The sequence below is a fragment of the Miscanthus floridulus genome, chromosome 8, assembly GCF_019320115.1.
Source record: "Miscanthus floridulus cultivar M001 chromosome 8, ASM1932011v1, whole genome shotgun sequence".
Classification (NCBI taxonomy): Eukaryota; Viridiplantae; Streptophyta; class Magnoliopsida; order Poales; family Poaceae; genus Miscanthus; species Miscanthus floridulus.
The window spans coordinates 48,766,054-48,785,548 of NC_089587.1; the positions used below are offsets into that span (position 1 = coordinate 48,766,054).

Below are 19,495 nucleotides of genomic sequence, written 5' to 3' on the forward strand. Positions count from 1 at the left end.
TAATGACAAACTGAATAGCTTTCCCACAGCAACATGCTTTGTTATATTAGTATTTTCAAACTAGTGCTTATTTTGGCAGGCGACATTGATTTGTTTCAACAATCTGGTTGGAACGTCTAGCCTTGATAATGTAATTGATTTGTTGCTTTCAAGCAAAACAACCAACCGTTCTTCTTCGAAGCAAGTATATGCGACCTAATAAACTAATAATGGATCAGACGAAGCACATCATGGTTGATATATTGTTATTGGAATAGCGAATGTATACGTACATTGCAACGGAACGTATTACTTGTTTTGCTCGGTCATCTTAACGACTTTTATATGGCTCGGTCATCTTAACGGCTTATATAACACCTTTTGGTTGGTTGATTTATTATTACTGTGAAAGCAACGATATTTGAAAAAAAAAACTTCAGATTCCATCAGCTTGGTTAACTCCGTTTTTTTACACCCAAAAAGCATGTTCGAGAAGCTAAACCAAACATAGCCTAAATATTATGAAAAAGCTTTGAAATTATAAAAGAAAACTTTTACACTAAAGGTGGTTGTTTCATCCGTATCCTACTAGTCTTTACTAATTTAGCACAGGAAACAATACCCTCAAGGCCCAAGCTTTTGCCTTATTTTATGTGATGAACGGTCTGTTCGCTTGGAGGAATTCTAGAGGAATTTAGATGGTTTGGAGGAATGCTGAAAAAATTTATGAGAGAAAAATACTGTTCCGGATGAAAAAAGAAGCGGATCAAACTGGGTTTAAGGGCACGCGAACGGGCCAAAGGACCATATGACAAGTGAGGCCCACATCACAGGCTGCGGCCAATAGCGGCAGAGCAGCTGTGTGTACGTCCTACTGTCCCTGCAGGCTGCTGCACCGCGGGCAAGCTCCTCGAGATTGAGACCTACACGCACGAGGTCCCCCACACGTGCTGCCCAGCCTAGTCTCGCAGTGGCACTTCAGGCCGCACGTGCCTAGGCCCTAGGCTGTGCATGGGGCATGCGCTGCTGCATGTACGGCGTCACTGCGGCGTTCGAGTCTCAGCGCTGGCCACTGGAATGTTCACAAACCGGCGTTCGAGTCCCTTCAGATTATATTTCTAACACGGCTTCACAGCTGCAAAGGGAAACTATACTGGTTTGTGGTTACTGTTTTAAAAAGGGCGTACCCAGTGCAGAGAGCTTCTGCTCTGTGCGGGGTTTGGAGAAGGGTGTTAGTGGCCAGCCTTACCCTCACCTGTGCAATACGAGGAGACCGCGACTCGAACCCAGGACCTTTCGGTCACAGGCGGTAAGACTCTACCGCTTGCACCAGGCCTGCCCTTCATAATTTATCCAGTCTAAACATTGTGAAATTATCATGGTAGTATAATTTGGGCAGTACAATATAGTATACTAGTTATATCATTAACATAACATCTTTAGCAGGCTAACTAAGTATAAAGCTGACACCCAAAAGGTCATTGCATTTTACATTCATTAAAAAGAAAAAAAAATCCATATTTTTCGGTGAACCAACATGCGACATGACACCTTATATCATGCTCAAGTGTGTCATTCTGTGATTCTGGGTTAATTTTTAGGATCTTGGTTTATAGGTAGCAGTTACCTGATACAAACAGCAGTTGCAGTAACAAAAAGATTAGGAATAGTGATGTGAATAGGCATAAGCCTCCAATGGTGGAAAATTAGAGAAATATGTCGCACTGTACGGAAAAATTTGTAGTATAATATGCAAAGTTACAACTACAACTGGTTTAAATGTCATACAAATCAGCAAAAAAAAAAAAACACACATATGGTGATAAAAGAAAGATCACCTCTCTTGCAAGATTCATAATTTGCTCTACCTTTTCGGGGCCATAGCCTGACGCTCCCAATGCCAGCATACCAGGCACAAAGCATGCAAGTTCATTCATCTGTTCTAGTTACAAGCTGAACAAATCACAACTTCAGAAAGATATATAGGACAACTATTAACAACAATCCAGTGTCAATAATTAGCTCCATGGGGATTCTTTACCTTCTCAGATGACGAATCCCCATTCTTCTCACACACATAGTAGAAATTAGAAGAAGTTTTCCTTGTCAAACTTAACAGGCCTTCCATTGACATTTCCCACATTTCCGTAACATGGTTAAAAGGACAAAACGGATTTTATAAAACTTTGACGAACATAACTGACAAACCGTCTGAACAAAGGATGATTATAGTATTGAACCTGTAATGTTTGACACTCTCAGTTTTGTTACCCTGTATCCATACCTTGAGCAAGTATTCATAGAAACTGTGGTATGAATAAGGCAGTTAGACGAAAAACAACTTCACACTTTTCTAGTTAGAAAGTGTGAATTTGCCTATCTATAAAGCAGATTTTCAAGTTTTGGAAAATGTATAGCACAATGATGACGAGTCAAGAAAAAATATGATACCTATCTCCCATAGCACCAAATGTAATTTTTGAGTGCAATTTCACAGCTCCCGAATGAGGATTTATATTAATAGGAAGCAAGCCATCACTAGGGAATATCTTCTGAAATTGCCTGATTACATTCTCCACCTAAAATTTAACAATGCTCCCAGTGAAATTTCCATAGTATGAATAATCAAATCAAAGGGGTGGATGATTAGAAAGCATATCAGCAGAGTAAATGGCTTACAATAAGTGAAAAATTAGGTTTCATGAACACTAGTTGAGAACGATCACCAGTTTGTGTTTACATTGTACACAGTCCCTGTACTGTTCATTGTACAATTCAATGAAAAGATGGTATTAGTATGCATACCTAACCAAGTGCTACAGCATTAGGAAAAGGGTAGTGGGGTACAGGAGAAACTAGAGAGGCTGCACTACAATTCACAGAGAATAAGAAAATGTTTTTTTTCTGGTGTGAATACATGATTCAATCTATCGCACAGCAGACACTTATATATAGTACTAAATAGAAAAAAAACTGAGAATTCAACATAACTTAATTGGCCCTCAAATTTAATCTGACTTAATTGAGCTCTTCCTCTTCCCCAATCTACTAGCCTCATTGTCCTGGACTCAAGCTCCATCTGAACCAACTCCTGACATGACTAACATTCTAACACTCAGTGAAACAATGACTAGATCATTGGACCACCAAGTCTATCATCATTTTCTTCATATAGGTATCTAGTACTTTAACTGCAACCAGCAAGAACAAAATGAAGAAACCAAGCATGACTCTTATGCTTTGCCTGTAAAATCATTATGTGATGGCAGTTTGAAAAACCTTTTGCTGATACTTTGGATCTCCAGTCCTCTGTGATAAAACTATAAATTCAAGTTGCGCTGTGCCTGAATCTGCAAGTGTACTGCCACCCTGTAAAATGGAAGTCCATAGATAAAATATGACAATGTCAATTTCTAACAAGATTAGTACAACAGTTAACTTGAATATATCTATGTTTACAATAAATAGAAGGTCAGAAATCCTCAACCCACAACAATTATGACAAACATATTTCCTAAAAGTAATGGTTAAAAAATAATTATGATTGCTATTACAATGAAGTTCTTTGCAAACTACCTTGCCAGTTAGAAAATAGAAAAGTAGAGCCTTACACCATTCCATCCTGGATTATTAGTCTGGCCTTGAGCTAGGTTGATTCTATTGTATGGGATACCAGATGATGTATCCCAGGCGGGTAACAGTCGATCAGTGATGTTTCTTGCTTTCTCCAGAAACATTTTATCAGCTGACAAATCATATGCACTGAGAATACCTCCAACTACTCTGAATATAAAATAATAAGAGTCCAAGCTTAGACAATTTATTAACACAACATAGTTACCCCAAAGTAAAGGGAAAAAAAGACACTACGATCCAAAGGCAAAGTATTCTGGATAATAACATAATATAACAAGTTAAATATTATAACAGACCTTATTGTTGTTTCAAACACGCTTGCTTCGTAATCCTTGTCAAAGTTTAATGATTCTGCGACCCAGCTGTCATCATCAAGAAACACTAGTTAGAGCAGAAATATATGATATAACTGATAAATGCGAGTATTATCTACTTTCAATAATCAAGGGGTTCACATGCTGTCAGGGGACAATGCCATATGGCCATATTTACATTTTTTCAAGAGTTATGCCCATATTTACTAGCAGAAATAGAAGTCAACAATTGTAACATTCGATGAAAAAGAACCAAACTTCATTGATTTAGAAAGATCCGACACTTAATGAAATGCAAGGATACATAACCAAATAGCGTACTGACAAATTTAGGATGATCTCTTCAGTATAGGGAGATTTAGATCACACTCAATAAGCATACTATTGGCCGAACTATGAGGCAGAACCGAAGAAGGACCCTAAGATTGACATCATCTCTATATTTAGTTTTATCAAATGGTGCTAATAGAAGCGCAATAATTTGTATCATGTAAACAGTTGCTCAAGTTGATAGCTTTCTAGTTATTTCTGCATATAATGGGAATGTTTGTCGTCACACTTTGCACTACAGCGATCTAATATGTTTCCTAAAATAACAACAAAAGTTAGACTACTGGATACAAATGAAAGATATGGTAACCACTAGCCAGATCAAAACTTAACAATAAACTATGTGTCTAGTCCAACCAAGATGTGGAATAAAGCACAGAAATTAATCCATTTTGCAAAACCTGTATTCTTCAACTCTGCAATTAAAGTTCAAAGGGATGCAAGTGAACAGCGGCTTCAGTACAAATGACTATATCTTAAAACTTCATGCATAGTACTGCATGCACGATCACTTGTCTTGCCCATCCAAGCAAGTGATGGCAATACCTAACATTGGGGCTTATGAGTTGGGAACTCGGGAGACCCACAGAAACATTTTTTTGCATGGAAAACTCTCCAAAAACAAACAAAGAATGTATATTCTAGTGAGGGGAACCAACTTAGCTCTACCATTTGTAGGACCAGCAATGCTTCTATGCTAGTAATTAAAGGGCAAACTGACAATATGGTACCCAAAAGATGAACATAACATGACTAGCCACGCAGACGAGATTAAAACTTAATCTAGTTTCTTGAACATGGATGAGATGGAGCTGTATTCTGTTTATGGTAACAAATGGCATTGAAAAAGGAGCTTACTCTCTAGCCTTCTGGAATTCATCTTTTAATCCCATTATATGTAGTGTATCAAGTGAGTCCACAATTGTTGCCCCAAGGCCACCAAAACTATTGACACCATTCTTTGACTGAGGCTGGACAATTAAGGGATGCAAAAGGCAAAATGAAATAATTTTAAAGCTTGTTTTAATACAATTTAAAAGAAAGCAGCTACCAGAGTAGGTACAAGTGAAACAAACCTGGAGCTCATCCTGTCCCCATGCATACTTTACATATGAGTTCCAAGCGTGAAGCATAGCTTCCTTAACCTTTTCTCTCCTCACATTATTGACAGGGTCAACTTCTAGATGATGTTTCTTGATGATGCTTTCGATATTTAGATTTTCATCCAGAGAAATTTCAGCCATTCTTAACTACATAAAAGTGGCAACCCACTAAAATGTTGAATTGGCTGTAAAAGAATCAACATAACTCACATAGTCGCATAGGCAAAGCAATATTATAAAGTGCACATTAAGTTGTAACAAAACGTGCACACACATGTACCTGGTCATGCAGCTGATTTACCTCCTCATCCAATCGGGATATCTCAGCCTGCAAGCATAAAATAAAAAAATAAAACAAAGTTGTTAATTGACATGATGGAACAAGTTAATATATTTATACAATGCACTGCATAAAGGGAAGAAAATCTAATCTAGGACTACATATTATTTCACTCCAAAACATCATTTATACTTTTATACAGAATAATGAAGTGTAAACCAGCTGATGAAACAGAAGATTAAGCTAGTCGAAATTCTAATGACTTGTGACAGATGCCAAACAAGCATCCCGATCAGTTCCTAAATTCTAACCCACAAAAAAAATACAATCTTTAATCAAAGTCTTCAGCTATCAGTAAACCTTCCGCGTTTCAGGTACCAAAAGGCTAGCTAGCGCAGGCAATCAGGCAGATCCCCTGCCAATACGGATCGGATCGGGCGCGTCGTTAGGCTCAGTCTTACCTCATAGTCGCGAACGAGGGAGAGGCGGTCCCAGGCGGCGAAGGTGGCGGCGACAAAGCCGACGAGGAGGAGGGCAAGGCGCGCCGGCCGCCTAAGGTAGTACGACGGGCTCAGATGGCGCCACGCTATGGACGATGACGACGAATGCGACCGTCGACCATGGGCAGCGCGGTCCACGGAAGATCGCCGGGAAGCTGCGTTGCCGCTTTTTTTTAAGAGAAGAAATCACCGGCGAGGGGCGATAATCCCCACCCGAACAAATTTCCAGGCAAGCACAATTAGATAGCCAAACACAAACGCCAACAACATATTGTATTGTTTGTTAACCAACAAAACACCACCACCTTAGCATGTTGTTGTTCACCAACAAAACACCATCACCTAGTGGCTGAACTGTAGCGACCTCCATTCCAGAAGCCATCGTTAAGCTTCAGAGTCTGACACATGATAGTCTGCTAGTCGAGACTACATCATCTTTAAAGCACATCCGAGATCCAATCGATGTCAACACCCATTGAGGGAGAAAGCCTTAAACGAGGGAGGGCCGGCATATTTTTTTTTTCATTTTTAACCCAACAGCACCGTAGGAAAACTTTTTCCAAAACTAACTTGTTTGGTCACGATAAACTTCCAGTAGCGGGAGGATCAACTTCTCGTGCAGGGGCAGCGGGCACCTCTTCTTGGGCACATAGACTTGCTTGATTAGTGCCTTCCCCTTCACATGAGCTGGGAATGTCCTCAATGTTATGGGTTGTTGCTTCGCATTGTTGGAGCTCGATTGACCGAAGTTCAGTCGGCTAAACATCGAAGGATGTGAAGAAGGACCGGCAGCAACTCCTTGCATTTGTTGCATCATATGTGTCGTTGGCGGATATGACACCCACACACCAAAGGGCCCTCACATAGGATGAGTAGGAGGTTGAACTAGAGGACCCTAATGAGACACATGAGAAGATTTCCTCTGCTGATCCGAAGACGAAGCTAGTACAATTTGCTTTGGCGAATCGTTTTGCTTGGGAGGTGAGCGCTCTGTTTTTTAAGGGCCGATTCAAGGAATCGACCTTTTTCTTCTTCTTGTATTTGTCCATGGGCTTATCAAAAGTGCAACGATATCTCACCATCTTTCCTAGATTTTTGGGTACGTTAGTCTTCCTTGTGCCAATCTCCGAACGTTGGGGGCTTGTAGGTGTGCAAATGCCCCCAGGGCTGTCTGGGCCAACCAAACCAGCCTTGCCGGTTCCAGGAGTCAGCCTGGCCGCCTGGGCATGCGCAGAACCGGTCAGGCTAGTTTGGGGAACTAGCCTGGCCGATTTGGCCACCTCTAGCGCTGCTTTGCTGTCGTTTGCTTACCTTTGAAGCTTGTTTCTTGCTGGTCTCTTTTGCAGAGAAGGACCAATGGTAATTGTGAGCTTGTTCTTGCCCATCTCATCTTTCTCAAGAGCAACTTGACAGCGAGCATTTTTCTTCTCATCCTTCCTTGGCTCACGAATCACCACATTCTTCCCAACGGTTGATTTAGCTTGATCTGGCCTAACCAAGATAGCTGGATTGTTGCATTCCAGCACATTCAACGCGAAGGGAGCTTTATCAACCTATATCTCTCCTAGACTCCATAGTCTCTCGTTGAGAGCCGATTGGAGCTACCAACGAAAAATATTGCAATCGTTAGTGGCATAAGAACCAGAATTATGCCATTTACAATAAGCTCTTCTTTTCAATTCCTCAGATGATGGTAAAGGATGAGTCAATCTAATATATCCGTTTCTAAGCGATTCATCAAAAAATTTATCGCACATAGCCAGATCAAATCAAAGGTAAATTTCATATCATCTTTCGGACTCTTTTAAATCGGCTTAAGAGATGTATGGCTACTTTTTTTTTTTTTTGGAGTAAGAGGCCATGCAAATTTATCACTAGATGTAAAAAGAGATTGAGTGTTGGATCCTTTAATCGGCCATGATCCTCTGATATATAGAGAGAGGGTGATCTTACCCTAATAGAAAACGAATCCAAATCGTAATCTCCAAGTTTGTCATGTGAAAATACGTCCAAAAACCAACTTGAAAAGTTACTGGTTCGGACTCGAACAGGGAAACAGGCCTGGACGGCTTCCAAACCGGGCAGGCCGGTTTCGTGGGCTCCGGAGGCCAGCTAGGCCGAGCAGCAGCGGTGCAGGCCTGGCCTGGCCAGGTTTCAAACTGGCCAAGCCGGTTGGGCAGGCGGAGGCGCAGAAGGACTGGCCTAGCCGGGTCCCAAACAATTCTTCTCAATTGGGTTGGCACTGAGTGATCAAGAACTTGCTATATGCGGTCTCCGAGGGAAGAAATGTGTTAGCGCTAGGTTGGAAATAGGTGAACTGACGTAGGACCGGAACAGGGTAAACTGAACGCTCCAACATAAAGCTTGTGATCAATAGTAAAACATCGATTTCTCTTTACATATTGATAGAGCTTGATCCTCAGCTATTTATCGCGATATTTTTCTTACAAAATCTTGTTAAGGAATCTATAAGGACATCTGCTTATTTTGGTCCTGCATTTGCGTTAACGCCATCGAGAATCCCACCACCGTGATGGGCCGTAATACTCTCATGGGCCTACCCTAGGCTTTGGGCGGAGTCTCGGTCCAGGCCCAGGTCTGGCCCTGCATAGACTAGCATCTGTACCCTAAAAGAGGGGAGTCCGAAACTTTGACGGGATTTGCAGCAAGTCAGACTCACTTTTGCAGAGCACTCAGCATCTAGCTTGACTAGCTACCAAGGGTGAAGGGGATCAATTTGGCCACGTAACTACCTTCTGTGACATCCTAACATCTGTTAGAGTACCTTTGGTTGCTTTGCTGAGCCTACCAATGCAAGTGGAAGAAGTTCAGAGATGCCTGGTTTCTCTGCTTTGGATGACAGATGACTGTGCCCCGCTTGCAACTCTGATAGCAAAGCTTGTCCACTTTGTAAATAAACCGTGTTTGTCATATTATCCTACTCCCTTCCTTCTAAATTAAATTATAAGTCGATTTGAATTTTTTGATATATTCATTTTGCTATATATTTAAATATAATAATATATCTAGATACATAGCAAAATGGATGAATAAAAAAAGTCAAAGCGACTTCTAATTTTGAACGGATAGAGTAGTAACTAAACGTGGCTTATAGGTCGGCACTGTACCTTCATATCATTGTTTCGTAAGTGTTTTTGTTTGTTTGTTAGGATACATAGGTGAACATGTTTATATTACTTACTGCTCCCTCCGTTCTAAATTATAAGTATTTTTTTGATACGTCTATTTTTCTATGTATCTAGATATAATAATATGTTTAGGTACATAGCAAAATGAATGAACCTAAAAAGTCAAGACGACTTATGATTTATAACGGAATGAGTAGTTATTACTGTAGGAGCTAGGAGTGGGTGAGTTTTGGTTGACCGCATGCTGCTGAGTTATTACTTACTGCTCTTGTGATAGCAGCAAGAGGAGGAAATGGCTCTCTTAGATGGAGAAAACAGCTGATGTAGATACTGATGCTGATTTATTATAAGAGAAAAACGTTATTATTTTGCTGAAACCGTATAACCGCTAAGTTCAAACGAACATGGCAGAAAGCATCGTTATCAGAGGGCAATCCGGACATGAACCGGTGCATGCCCCCACACACCTTGTCTAGTCTAGAACACAAGAATCCTGTCCCATCTCTATTGGCTGCCACCGGAACGCGCCAAATTAGGCCAAATTATTTCCGTCCAAACTAAAACCATCGCCATCAGATTTCAAGCTCAAATTTACAAGAAAATTGCGCAGCTACGTACCCACACGTGACCGTAACACTTCACTTTATTCTAGCACCACCACCACCACCGGGCCGGGTATGAGCTGAATCTAGAACCCGGTTGGTGCGTGAAGCTCACATTTGGAATCTAAACGTGTCGGAACGAGTGGATTTCATTTCATACGTACTCCCTCAGTCCTAAATAAGCGTCATTCTTGCTTTCTATGCGAAACATCTTTAACTTTAACCAAATATATACAAGAAAATATTAATATTTATAGTACATAATTAGTATAATTAGATAGATCGTTGAATATATTTTCATAATAATCTTATTTGGAGATATAAATATTGTTAATATTTTCTACAAATCTAGTCAAACTTAAGAAAGTTTGATGGCACGAATGCCATAACAGTAAGTGTTGTTCTCGTTTCCGAGAAGTCAAACACTTTTAACTTTGAACAAATACATACAAGATGATATTAATATTTATAGAACATAATTAGTGTCATTAGATAGATCGTTGAATCTAGTTTTATAATAAACTCATTTGAAGATATAATATTGCATTTTTTTACAGACTTAGTTAAACTTAAGAAAGTTTGACCGGTACGAATAAACGGCACTTAATTTAGGACCAAGTTAGTACATCGGTGGAATCTACAATGTGATAAGACCTCGCAGCCTAGAACTCAATTAGCACATGATCTAACACAAGTGACACTGAATACTCCTACAAAAACGTTTGATTGCAGTTCGAAACAGCCCATCAGCATAACGACATTTCTGCACTGCACTGCTCCGCAGGTGACCACCGCCACCAGCCCACCACAAGCACACGCGGGCCACACTCTTCTCCCCGCCACTTCCCTCCTCAGAGCTGCCTGCTTGCTTGCTCGAGCTCCCACGGCTCCAGTGCCCCCGACACATCAGCCTCCTCTCCCTCCACTCGCCTTCCTTTTTGACGTTCCAGGATCATCCATGGCATCCAAACCAACTAGGGAAGAAGACTAGCATCGAACCCGCTTCTCACAGCATCCAACCGCCCAAGAAACAAACACAGCCGTGGCGACCTAGGTGGGAGGGGGAGATAGGGAGGCTGGCGGCGGCGGTGAGCGCATGGAGGAGGACGAGGCGGGGGCGTCGACGTCGTCGTCGTCGTCGCCGCCGCCCATCGCACAGCTGGGCTACGACCAGGTCCTCTCCATCCTCCGTCTGCTCCCGCCCGAGGCCGTGCTCTCCTTCGCCGCCACCTGCCGCGCGTTCCGGGCCTGGGCCTCCTCGGACGCGCTCTGGGAGGCGCTGTGCCGCCGCGACTGGGGCACCCGCGCCACCGCCGCGCTCGCCGAGCACCGGCGCGACCGCCACGGCGGCGGCGGCGGCGGCGGCCTGCTGGCGCCGTGGCGGAGGGTCTACGCCGAGGTCGCCAGGCTCGGCGCCCTGTCCGCGCGCCGCGTCCCCGTCAGGGGCGCCTCGCCGCGGCCCCGCGCGTCGCACTCGCTCAACCTCGTCGCCGGCTGGCTCGTGCTCTTCGGCGGCGGCTGCGAGGGAGGTAATTTCCACCAAACTGTTTTACTACGTCCTTCTTGCTACAGAATTGGTTCATTAAGGTTAAAAAGATGATCGCTTTGTGCCTTCTCTATGAATCAATTCACGAGGGAAAATTCGATACCTGGGGCAGAGTACTAGAATGGGGGCATTATGAACTCCAATAGATTTGTTTGGGGTGTTAAGTTGCATATAGTTTGCAGATTATATGCAGAATCTTTGCTTCTGTTGCAGATGTCCGATTGATGCTTCGATTTGCTTGTTCTGTTTATGCCTGTTTAAGAAAACAACAGGGGAGCTGTTCAGAAAAGGTAGGATGCTTAGGCTAATCCGAATCCATGGTATCATACTTGATATCCAAAGCTGCCACATCATAAGAAGAGTATTAAATTCCTATGAAGAAACAACATCTACAGTGCATGATATCATGTCGCTGTATCCAATGCTATGACTCATAGCAATTACTTATTTCATATGTTTCTGTCTATGAAAGTGGGTCCAAACGATTGAAATTAATGCTGAATGGTTGGATTTCATGCCAAAGCTGTAACACAGCTTCATTCTCTCTTTTAATTATTTCTATGCCACATAATGAAAACATCCTACATGGCATCTAATTAATTCTAATAGATGTGTATGTTACAACCCGTTGTGAGTAGCCTTAGTGCTCAACTTTACTTATGATTTCATTAAAAATACTTTTCTATGTCGATTATGAAGCTTGCACAGCTCTGTTAGTTATGACAGACTTGCTAATTGTTTGGAGAACCTTCCTCCAATATACGCATGTATCCTGACTGTAATATACTCATGCATGTGCGGGTAGTGTAGCACATCAATCAGGAAGACTTACATCATGATTGTAGGAGGAATTCCTTGGAAATTTAGAAGTTCATTTCAAGTTTGAATTAAATCCTATGGATCAAATCCAAATGGTTCATTAGCTGGAACTATTTGTCTTGCAAATCAAGTTAGTTGCTTCCCTTCAGAGTACTTTGTTTGAGTGATAACATTGGTTATCTAATAAACTATTTAGTCTCCAAAGCAAGAAAAAGAAAAAATCAGAGAACTTTCCGTCGCTATATTTTTTGCACTTAAAGTTCTGCCCTTTTAATACTTTTTCCCTCTTTTTGCATGATTAGTTTATCTTTGATGCCATTAGCCTTAAGAATATTAGACTTGAAAGAACCTCTGATGACTTGGAGGTTATACTTAACCTGATTATTTTAATTAAGTTAGAAGTCTAAGTGTAAATCTAATTCAGACTGTTTGATAAAAAGGGCAGCCCCAGTGCACGTAGCTCCCGCTTTCGCAAGGTCAGGGGAAGGGTCCGACCACTTGGGACTTTTGTACGCAGCCTTTCCCTGCATTTCTGCAAGAGGCTGTTTCCAGGACTTGAACCCGTGACCTCATGGTCACAAGGCAGCAGCTTTACCACTGCGCCAAGGCTCCCCTTCAAATTCAGACTGTTTGATGTGATACATAAATTGTATGGACATCCGAAATCAGTTTTCAAGATATTTAGTGGAGTACAAATATTTTTTTTTGTCTTGAACACGCAGGAGAGCTGAATCTTAGTGGAGTACAAATATTTTTTTTTTTTAGTTCTCAAGATACACTCGACAGCGTCACAACCATGACAAGACAAGACCTAATCACTAGGTGCAAGGTCACTCAACAATGAGAGCACTTGCACCCCAGCCATGCCCCAAAGCCACACCTTTTCTTCTACAAGCAGTAAGGTGCAGTAGCCATGCTTGGGGGAACACCATCAAACACACAGTGATTTTGATGTATCCAAAGGTCCAAGCCCCTAGAATAATGAGAGAATTGAGGCCTTGCTGCAGCAAATCATTTGTGGCCTCACTGACAAAGCACCACCATTCATCGAAGGACACATCTCCAGAAGAAGGTAATAGCACTTGGAGGCCAAAACGACGAGTCTTGCAAATACACACCAGTGAGAAGGTGATCAATTGTCTCTTCCTCTCGGTCACAATGAAGGCGAAGCTCTAGATGTGGTAGGCCTCGCCTGACAAGGCGGTCAGCAGTACAACATTGCTTGTGCATTACCATCCAGATGAAGAAACGACATTTTCCAGGCGCCCATGATTTCCAAACGCGTTCCCAAGGCCGAAACTGAATCGATCCTTGCAAGAAATCCTTATAAGTAGATTTGGCCGAGTACTGTCCCAAAGAAGATAGTAGCCAAAGATGAGTGTCCTCAACCCCTGGCTTCAAAACAATCTCTGATAGGAGGTCCCAGAGACCAAGATATTCAGCTAGCACGCTCCTGAATATCTTGTCCAAGAAAGGTCAGCTAAGGAGCGGAGTAATGATACCCAGAGTCAGAGATCAAGATATTCATTCAGCTAGCACCCTGCTGAAGCCACACCCTGAATATCCTGTGTCCAAGAAAGGTCAGCTAAGGAGCGGAGTAATGATATGCATTCTGAAATGATTGTGTTGACGCTAATTAGGCCACACACCAGCTAGGAGCTAGATCGCTCGGTAGAGGCAGGCCAAAGATCAACCTAGCTGACTTTTAGGTTGGCCTCGCACACGAACACTTCACCTGGTGCCTCCAGTGATTAGGGCGATACACAAGACAAGTCGCTGGAGGAGCCTTGTTGGTAGTGCATGCCGGCGAGGTCTTTTGAAACCCGAAACTTCACATGCGCGGTTGGGGGGGGGGGGGGGGGGGGGGGGGACCCCATCGGGGCATGTAGCGGCTATGGGCTGCCCTAGCCGGCCTGACCGCTCTAGAGCTTCGTTGTCGTTGAACCACTGGCCATTAGCAGCAACGAAGAACGATGAGCAGTAGTAGATGGAAAAGTACGGTAAAAAGTGTAGTAGATGTGTTTTTTGTCGATTGGATAGATGAATCTCTCAATCGGCCGTGATTCTCTCATATAAATAGGGGGCTCTCATCCCAGTAGGAAACTTATTCCACACATAATTTACAAGTTTGCCATGAGATGAGGATGAGTTTTCAAAGGAAAAACATGAATTTGGGCTCAGACTGCCAAAACCGGCCTGGGCTGGTTTCTAATGAACACCATAGGCACCTTGCCAAAACCGGCCTGGGCCAGTTTAGTCTACACAAACCGGTCTAGGCTGGTTTTTCTTGGACAATGCCAAATTAGCCCAAATTGCTCTGAATTTGATCATGTTTGCTCTTTTCTTGTCTACACATGTTTTCTAATCCATCTTCAACTCACCCAATCATATTTTGACTGTCAACAGATTGCTTTTGGCTCTGTCCAGCTTGAAGCTATACTTTTCACCATTGATGTGCTGTTTGTGATCCTTTATTATTATTATTTGAGCTTCTATTTTATGTTTACATTGGTTATTCCATTAGAAGATTTTCATTGCTCTTTCTACTTAACTGTAGGCATCACATGTATCCTCCTGAACTCCTGATTTGCTTGTTTGCATTGATTTATAGGTTGAACACAATCATCTATGTATTTGAAAAAAAGCAAAAGAAAAAAAAAGCAAAAGAATACAATCACCTAAATAAAATGTTATTATACTCTGAGAATTGAGGCAACGTTTTGTGCTATATGATTAAGACCTTTCCAACCAATATGAAAGAAGACCTTCTTATCCATGAATAGTGCCAGTAAGTTAGTATTGTGGTCTAAAAGGTGTCGAGTCCCTGATCTGGTGACAGCCATCTACTCATCTTAGAGTTAACATCCTAATACTTAGCTTTGGAGATAAGGGTGTGGGTGTCTTCAAGGAATGATTATTCTCCCTAGATTTAATATTGGCGCAAAAGCCAATACTAACCCTGAACTTAGCTGCCTAGATCCAAACCCTTCCCATCTGCATCTGCCTACCACTGCATTTCTCTGGTGTTGTTGGTCACTCATGGTACTTCTGCATGCACTTCAGTTGAGCTATCAGCCTATCACATGATCCCCCTGATGCTCCTTCAAATCACGCCATTTATCCTTCTTTTGCATGGGATGACCATGATGAGACCGTTTCACATCATTTTGTATCGAACACCATGGCCTTTGCTACAGAGAAGATGTTAACCGGACACAAATATTGGACACTATGCATACGATGTGGATTCTGCAAGAGACCAGTTATGATCTAGGTGCTATGATGATGAGTGTTCTTCATCAAGTTTTTGACTTTTATGGAGTTATTATGGGAACCACTGACATATTCATGTGAGGTCAAGGGTTGTGGTCTCCATTAAATACAGTTCATTCCATGATAGCACTGATTAGACTTATGAACGTGAAAGCAAGTTGAAAGAGGGACGGGCATGATGCTGCGCTTACTACGCCACTATATTTGACCAAGGGACCAACACAACTACACAACCTTTATGACTTCACCAGCATTACTACCACTAGCAGGAAAAAATGTGGTCATTGTTCCACTGCCCATGTTATCTGTGTTGTAATCGGACTGCGTATATAGGAATCTCATGTTAACAGATGGCAGTAAATCCAGGAAGTATAAAAAGATGAGCTATATATATCTAGTTGTGATCAGTTCTTTCTCGGGCTATTCAGACAAATAATTGAGTCTGGCTTCTTCTTCTTTTTTTTGATTGGAGATAAAGAGTTTTCACTTGAGAGTCCTTTGGTCCATCCCCCATAAAAGGGCCAGGTCTGGAGGAGAAGAGAAAGTGAAATTAGTCTATTTGTTTTCTAATGTATTCTCTTATCTATGTTCCAGCTTCTACGTTCAATGTTCTTATTATCTCCTTCCATCCATGTTGTCAGTCCTTCCTCTCCCTGATAATGGTCCAGATGTAAAACTTTATGCTCTGTTTAATGTATATGTTCTGTCCCAGGGCTGCTACACCTGACACATGGTGTTAAAGCATAACACTTTCTATATATGTAGTTATTGGAGACAATCACTGGCGGAGCCAAGGGGGGGCTGGCAGGGGCCATGGCCCCCCCCCCCCCCCCCCCCCCCAATGTTTCACAACAAAAAAAATTAGTAGTATTACTTAATATTTTTTATTTATATTAAGAGGGAGATTATATAAAATTCTTGTCATATATACCTATTAATATCTTCTAGATAATATAATCATACAAAACACAACTAGATAATAAAATTATCGCAATGAAAAAGACCGAGCCGGCCCCCCCTAAGTATAATTCCTGACGGCCGGCCCCCCCTGAGTATAAATCCTAGCTCCGCCACTGGAGACAATTGTCTCTTTTACCTTTCTTCCTTTTTTTCTCGAACTTTTTACCTTTCTTCCTCTTTCTATGTGAAAGGATAATTGCTTACTGTGATTATATGCTTCCATTACAATTATGAAGACTTATTTGATTTGATTTTATCCTAGTATTTGGTTTCTAACTAGTTTTCTGATGTTATCTATTGCTCTAGTTAGGTCACCATCTTGATGATACATGGGTGGCTTATGCTGGAACTGGAGCTGGAAATAGACCGCCTGCTATACTTACCTGGCAGCAATTAGCCTCTGGCACTCCAGGTGGTCGATTCAGTCATTCATGCAATCTAGTTGGTGACACATTAGTCTTGTTTGGTGGAATCACAGATCAGGGGCAGCGCTTGAATGATACATGGATAGGTCAAATTATCTGTGAAGAGCCTCGAAGGATGCGGATCTCATGGAGACTGCTGGAGGTAGGTCCGCTTGCACCACCTCCTCGTGGAGCTCATGCAGCCTGCTGCGTGGATGACAAGTTTATTGTAATTCATGGTGGGGTAGGGCTCTATGGCAGCCGGCTTGGTGATACATGGCTCCTTGATCTCTCAAATGGCTTCCGATCTGGCAGTTGGCACCAAATAGGCAACACATGGCCTTTGCCTCCACCTCGTTCTGGTCACTCTTTAACTTGGATTGGTGGTACACGCATGGTATTATTTGGTGGTAGAGGATCAGAATTTGAGGTTCTTAATGATGTCTGGCTGTTTGATATTAGTGATCAATACCCCAAATGGAAGGAGCTAAAGTATGACTTGTCTAGTGCTCTTGGTGAACTTCCTTTTCCACGAGTTGGGCATTCAGCAATACTTGCCTTGGGTGGCAAGGTCCTTGTGTATGGCGGGGAGGACTCACAAATGCGACGAAAGGATGACTTTTGGATCTTGGATACACCGGCTCTGCTTCAGTATGAGTCAGGTTCCAAGAAAATGACCAAAAAGATGTGGAAAAAACTAAGAATTGATGGTCAGTGCCCAAATTACCGATCCTTCCATGGGGCATGTGTAGATACTTCTGGTTGCTGTGTGTATATTTTTGGTGGAATGGTTGATGGCCTTGTACACCCTGCAGAAGCCTGGGGTTTGAGATTTGATGGGCATCTGTATCAAGTGGAGCTTCTGCTACATCTCTAGAATGTGTATTTTGTTCCCTTGTAAATCCTAGACATGTCATAGGTTTGATGTTTAGCGTCTGGTGTAGTTTGTAAAAACTGCTTCATGATAAATCTGGAGGTCTCCCTATAAATATTGAGGTGACCAGTACTAGTACCATGTCACCCAGGTTTTCAACATTGTAAGGATACTCCAAATGGTGCCTAACTGTCGTTTGCGCATGGATGCATGCGCACACCTGTCGCTGATCTGTGAAAGGAACAGGGATCCTTGTAATGTTGCCATTAAGGTCTGATCTGTCTGTATATGGGTTTGAATTTTTATTCCTTCTGTCAGATTCATATGTTCCAAAGAATGTCCGTCAATACCATCTGGAGCAGATGGTTGTTTTTGCTACCTGATGAGCCATCATATAGTCATGGGAAGAGGGATAATTGTTGTTTTCCATAATAATCCAACGCGTGAGGATTGCTCGGGACCATATGGAGCTGCTCTTGGATCTTTGCATCCCAGTCACAAGTTAGCTCAATGCAGGAGGACCATATCTCATTCAGTCCTTGGGTCGTCACATGCACAGAACCTGTTATTTGTATTGATCTAATGATGGTGCATGGGTCACACTGGCAACACTACGCATCAGAATTTCTCCCAAAGATGAATGCTGGTTTGATCTTTGGTCCACCAGTACTAGATTGTTGTCGAGGCTTGTAATGGTATATCAGTATGCAGGTTATGTCATGTGCGCATTAATTCTGCGATAACAGGACCGATAGTTGCTTGGATTATTTCAGATTAGGGACCATTTGCACATAATTGCTCGAGAGAAATATGGAGCTCCTGTTCAGATCCACTTTGTGACAGCAAGGCAAGCTTCAGCATCAAGATCCATGCATGCTACCTCTGAAAGGTTTACTTAGGCAGTTAGGCTAGACTCAGTTTGTCTCTGATTCTGTACATTCTTGATAGATTATATTTGCTCAAGATGTTGTTTCGGTGCAACATTCAACTGACTTCGTCACAAAATTTACTGCTGGATGACTCGCTATTCACTAGTGCATACTGATTTCCAGGCACTGAATTCCATCTGCATCTCGAATATAGTTGTTATTGTACTCTACTGAAGTTTGAACCTGAATGTTGAAGGTTGGCTAGTAAGAGTGTGATTGGTTGCTTTCATTAGCGTTAGTCTGTATAATACTTTTATGCAGCTAGAGATGTCAACGGGGACTTTATTGTCAGGAGTTAGGTCTCCATTCCTATTCCCGCGGGGGAGTTTCCGTCCCCACGAATGTCATTGGGGATAATTTCTTTTCCGTCCCCGTTCCTTCCAGGGAATTAATCCCCACAGGAATTGTCTATCTCTGCTTAAGCTTATCAATTCTCACAAATTCAATGAGGGGCTGTTTGGATCATTTCATTTGAAGAAATTAAAATCTACTTAATAAATTGGGCTATTTAGCTTGGAATTTGACATTCCACCGTTTTTCAAAGTTCACATATAAGCCTATCTCAAATTCATAGAGTGAGAGATGATAATTGATTCTATAGATCATCATTCTATGTTTCTACTTTGCAACTTATAACACGCTCTTCAACTCACTCCTCTACGGTAGAAATGCAATCTCTCTCATATAACTAACAATAATATACAAATATCATCCATATACAACCATATTAGCTTAATTAATGTGTCTAAATTGTGATTATTAAAATGAATTCAGTTCCAAGGATCCTACATTACCTA

The 19,495-nt window shown here is 42.0% G+C and overlaps 2 protein-coding genes across 2 annotated transcripts; one reads left to right on the plus strand and one right to left on the minus strand.

The window, feature by feature from the left end:
- Positions 1-1,787: 1,787 nt before the first annotated feature.
- On the minus strand, positions 1,788-6,313 carry LOC136471924 (mannosyl-oligosaccharide 1,2-alpha-mannosidase MNS2-like; the record flags this gene model as incomplete). The annotated part of the gene is made up of 10 exons (XM_066469665.1): positions 1,788-1,932; positions 2,021-2,285; positions 2,431-2,558; positions 3,259-3,348; positions 3,591-3,762; positions 3,912-3,977; positions 5,118-5,230; positions 5,336-5,509; positions 5,643-5,690; positions 6,104-6,313. Coding segments are annotated over 9 exons (1,131 nt in total), but the record flags the coding sequence as incomplete, so codon positions are not given.
- Positions 6,314-10,680: 4,367 nt separating this feature from the next.
- On the plus strand, positions 10,681-18,086 carry LOC136476320 (F-box/kelch-repeat protein At1g51550-like). The gene is made up of 2 exons (XM_066474102.1): positions 10,681-11,422; positions 16,802-18,086. Exons 1-2 carry the CDS (start codon positions 10,990-10,992, stop codon positions 17,770-17,772), a joined length of 1,404 nt encoding a protein of 467 aa, XP_066330199.1. The 5' UTR covers positions 10,681-10,989; the 3' UTR covers positions 17,773-18,086.
- The last annotated feature ends 1,409 nt before the right edge of the window (positions 18,087-19,495 follow it).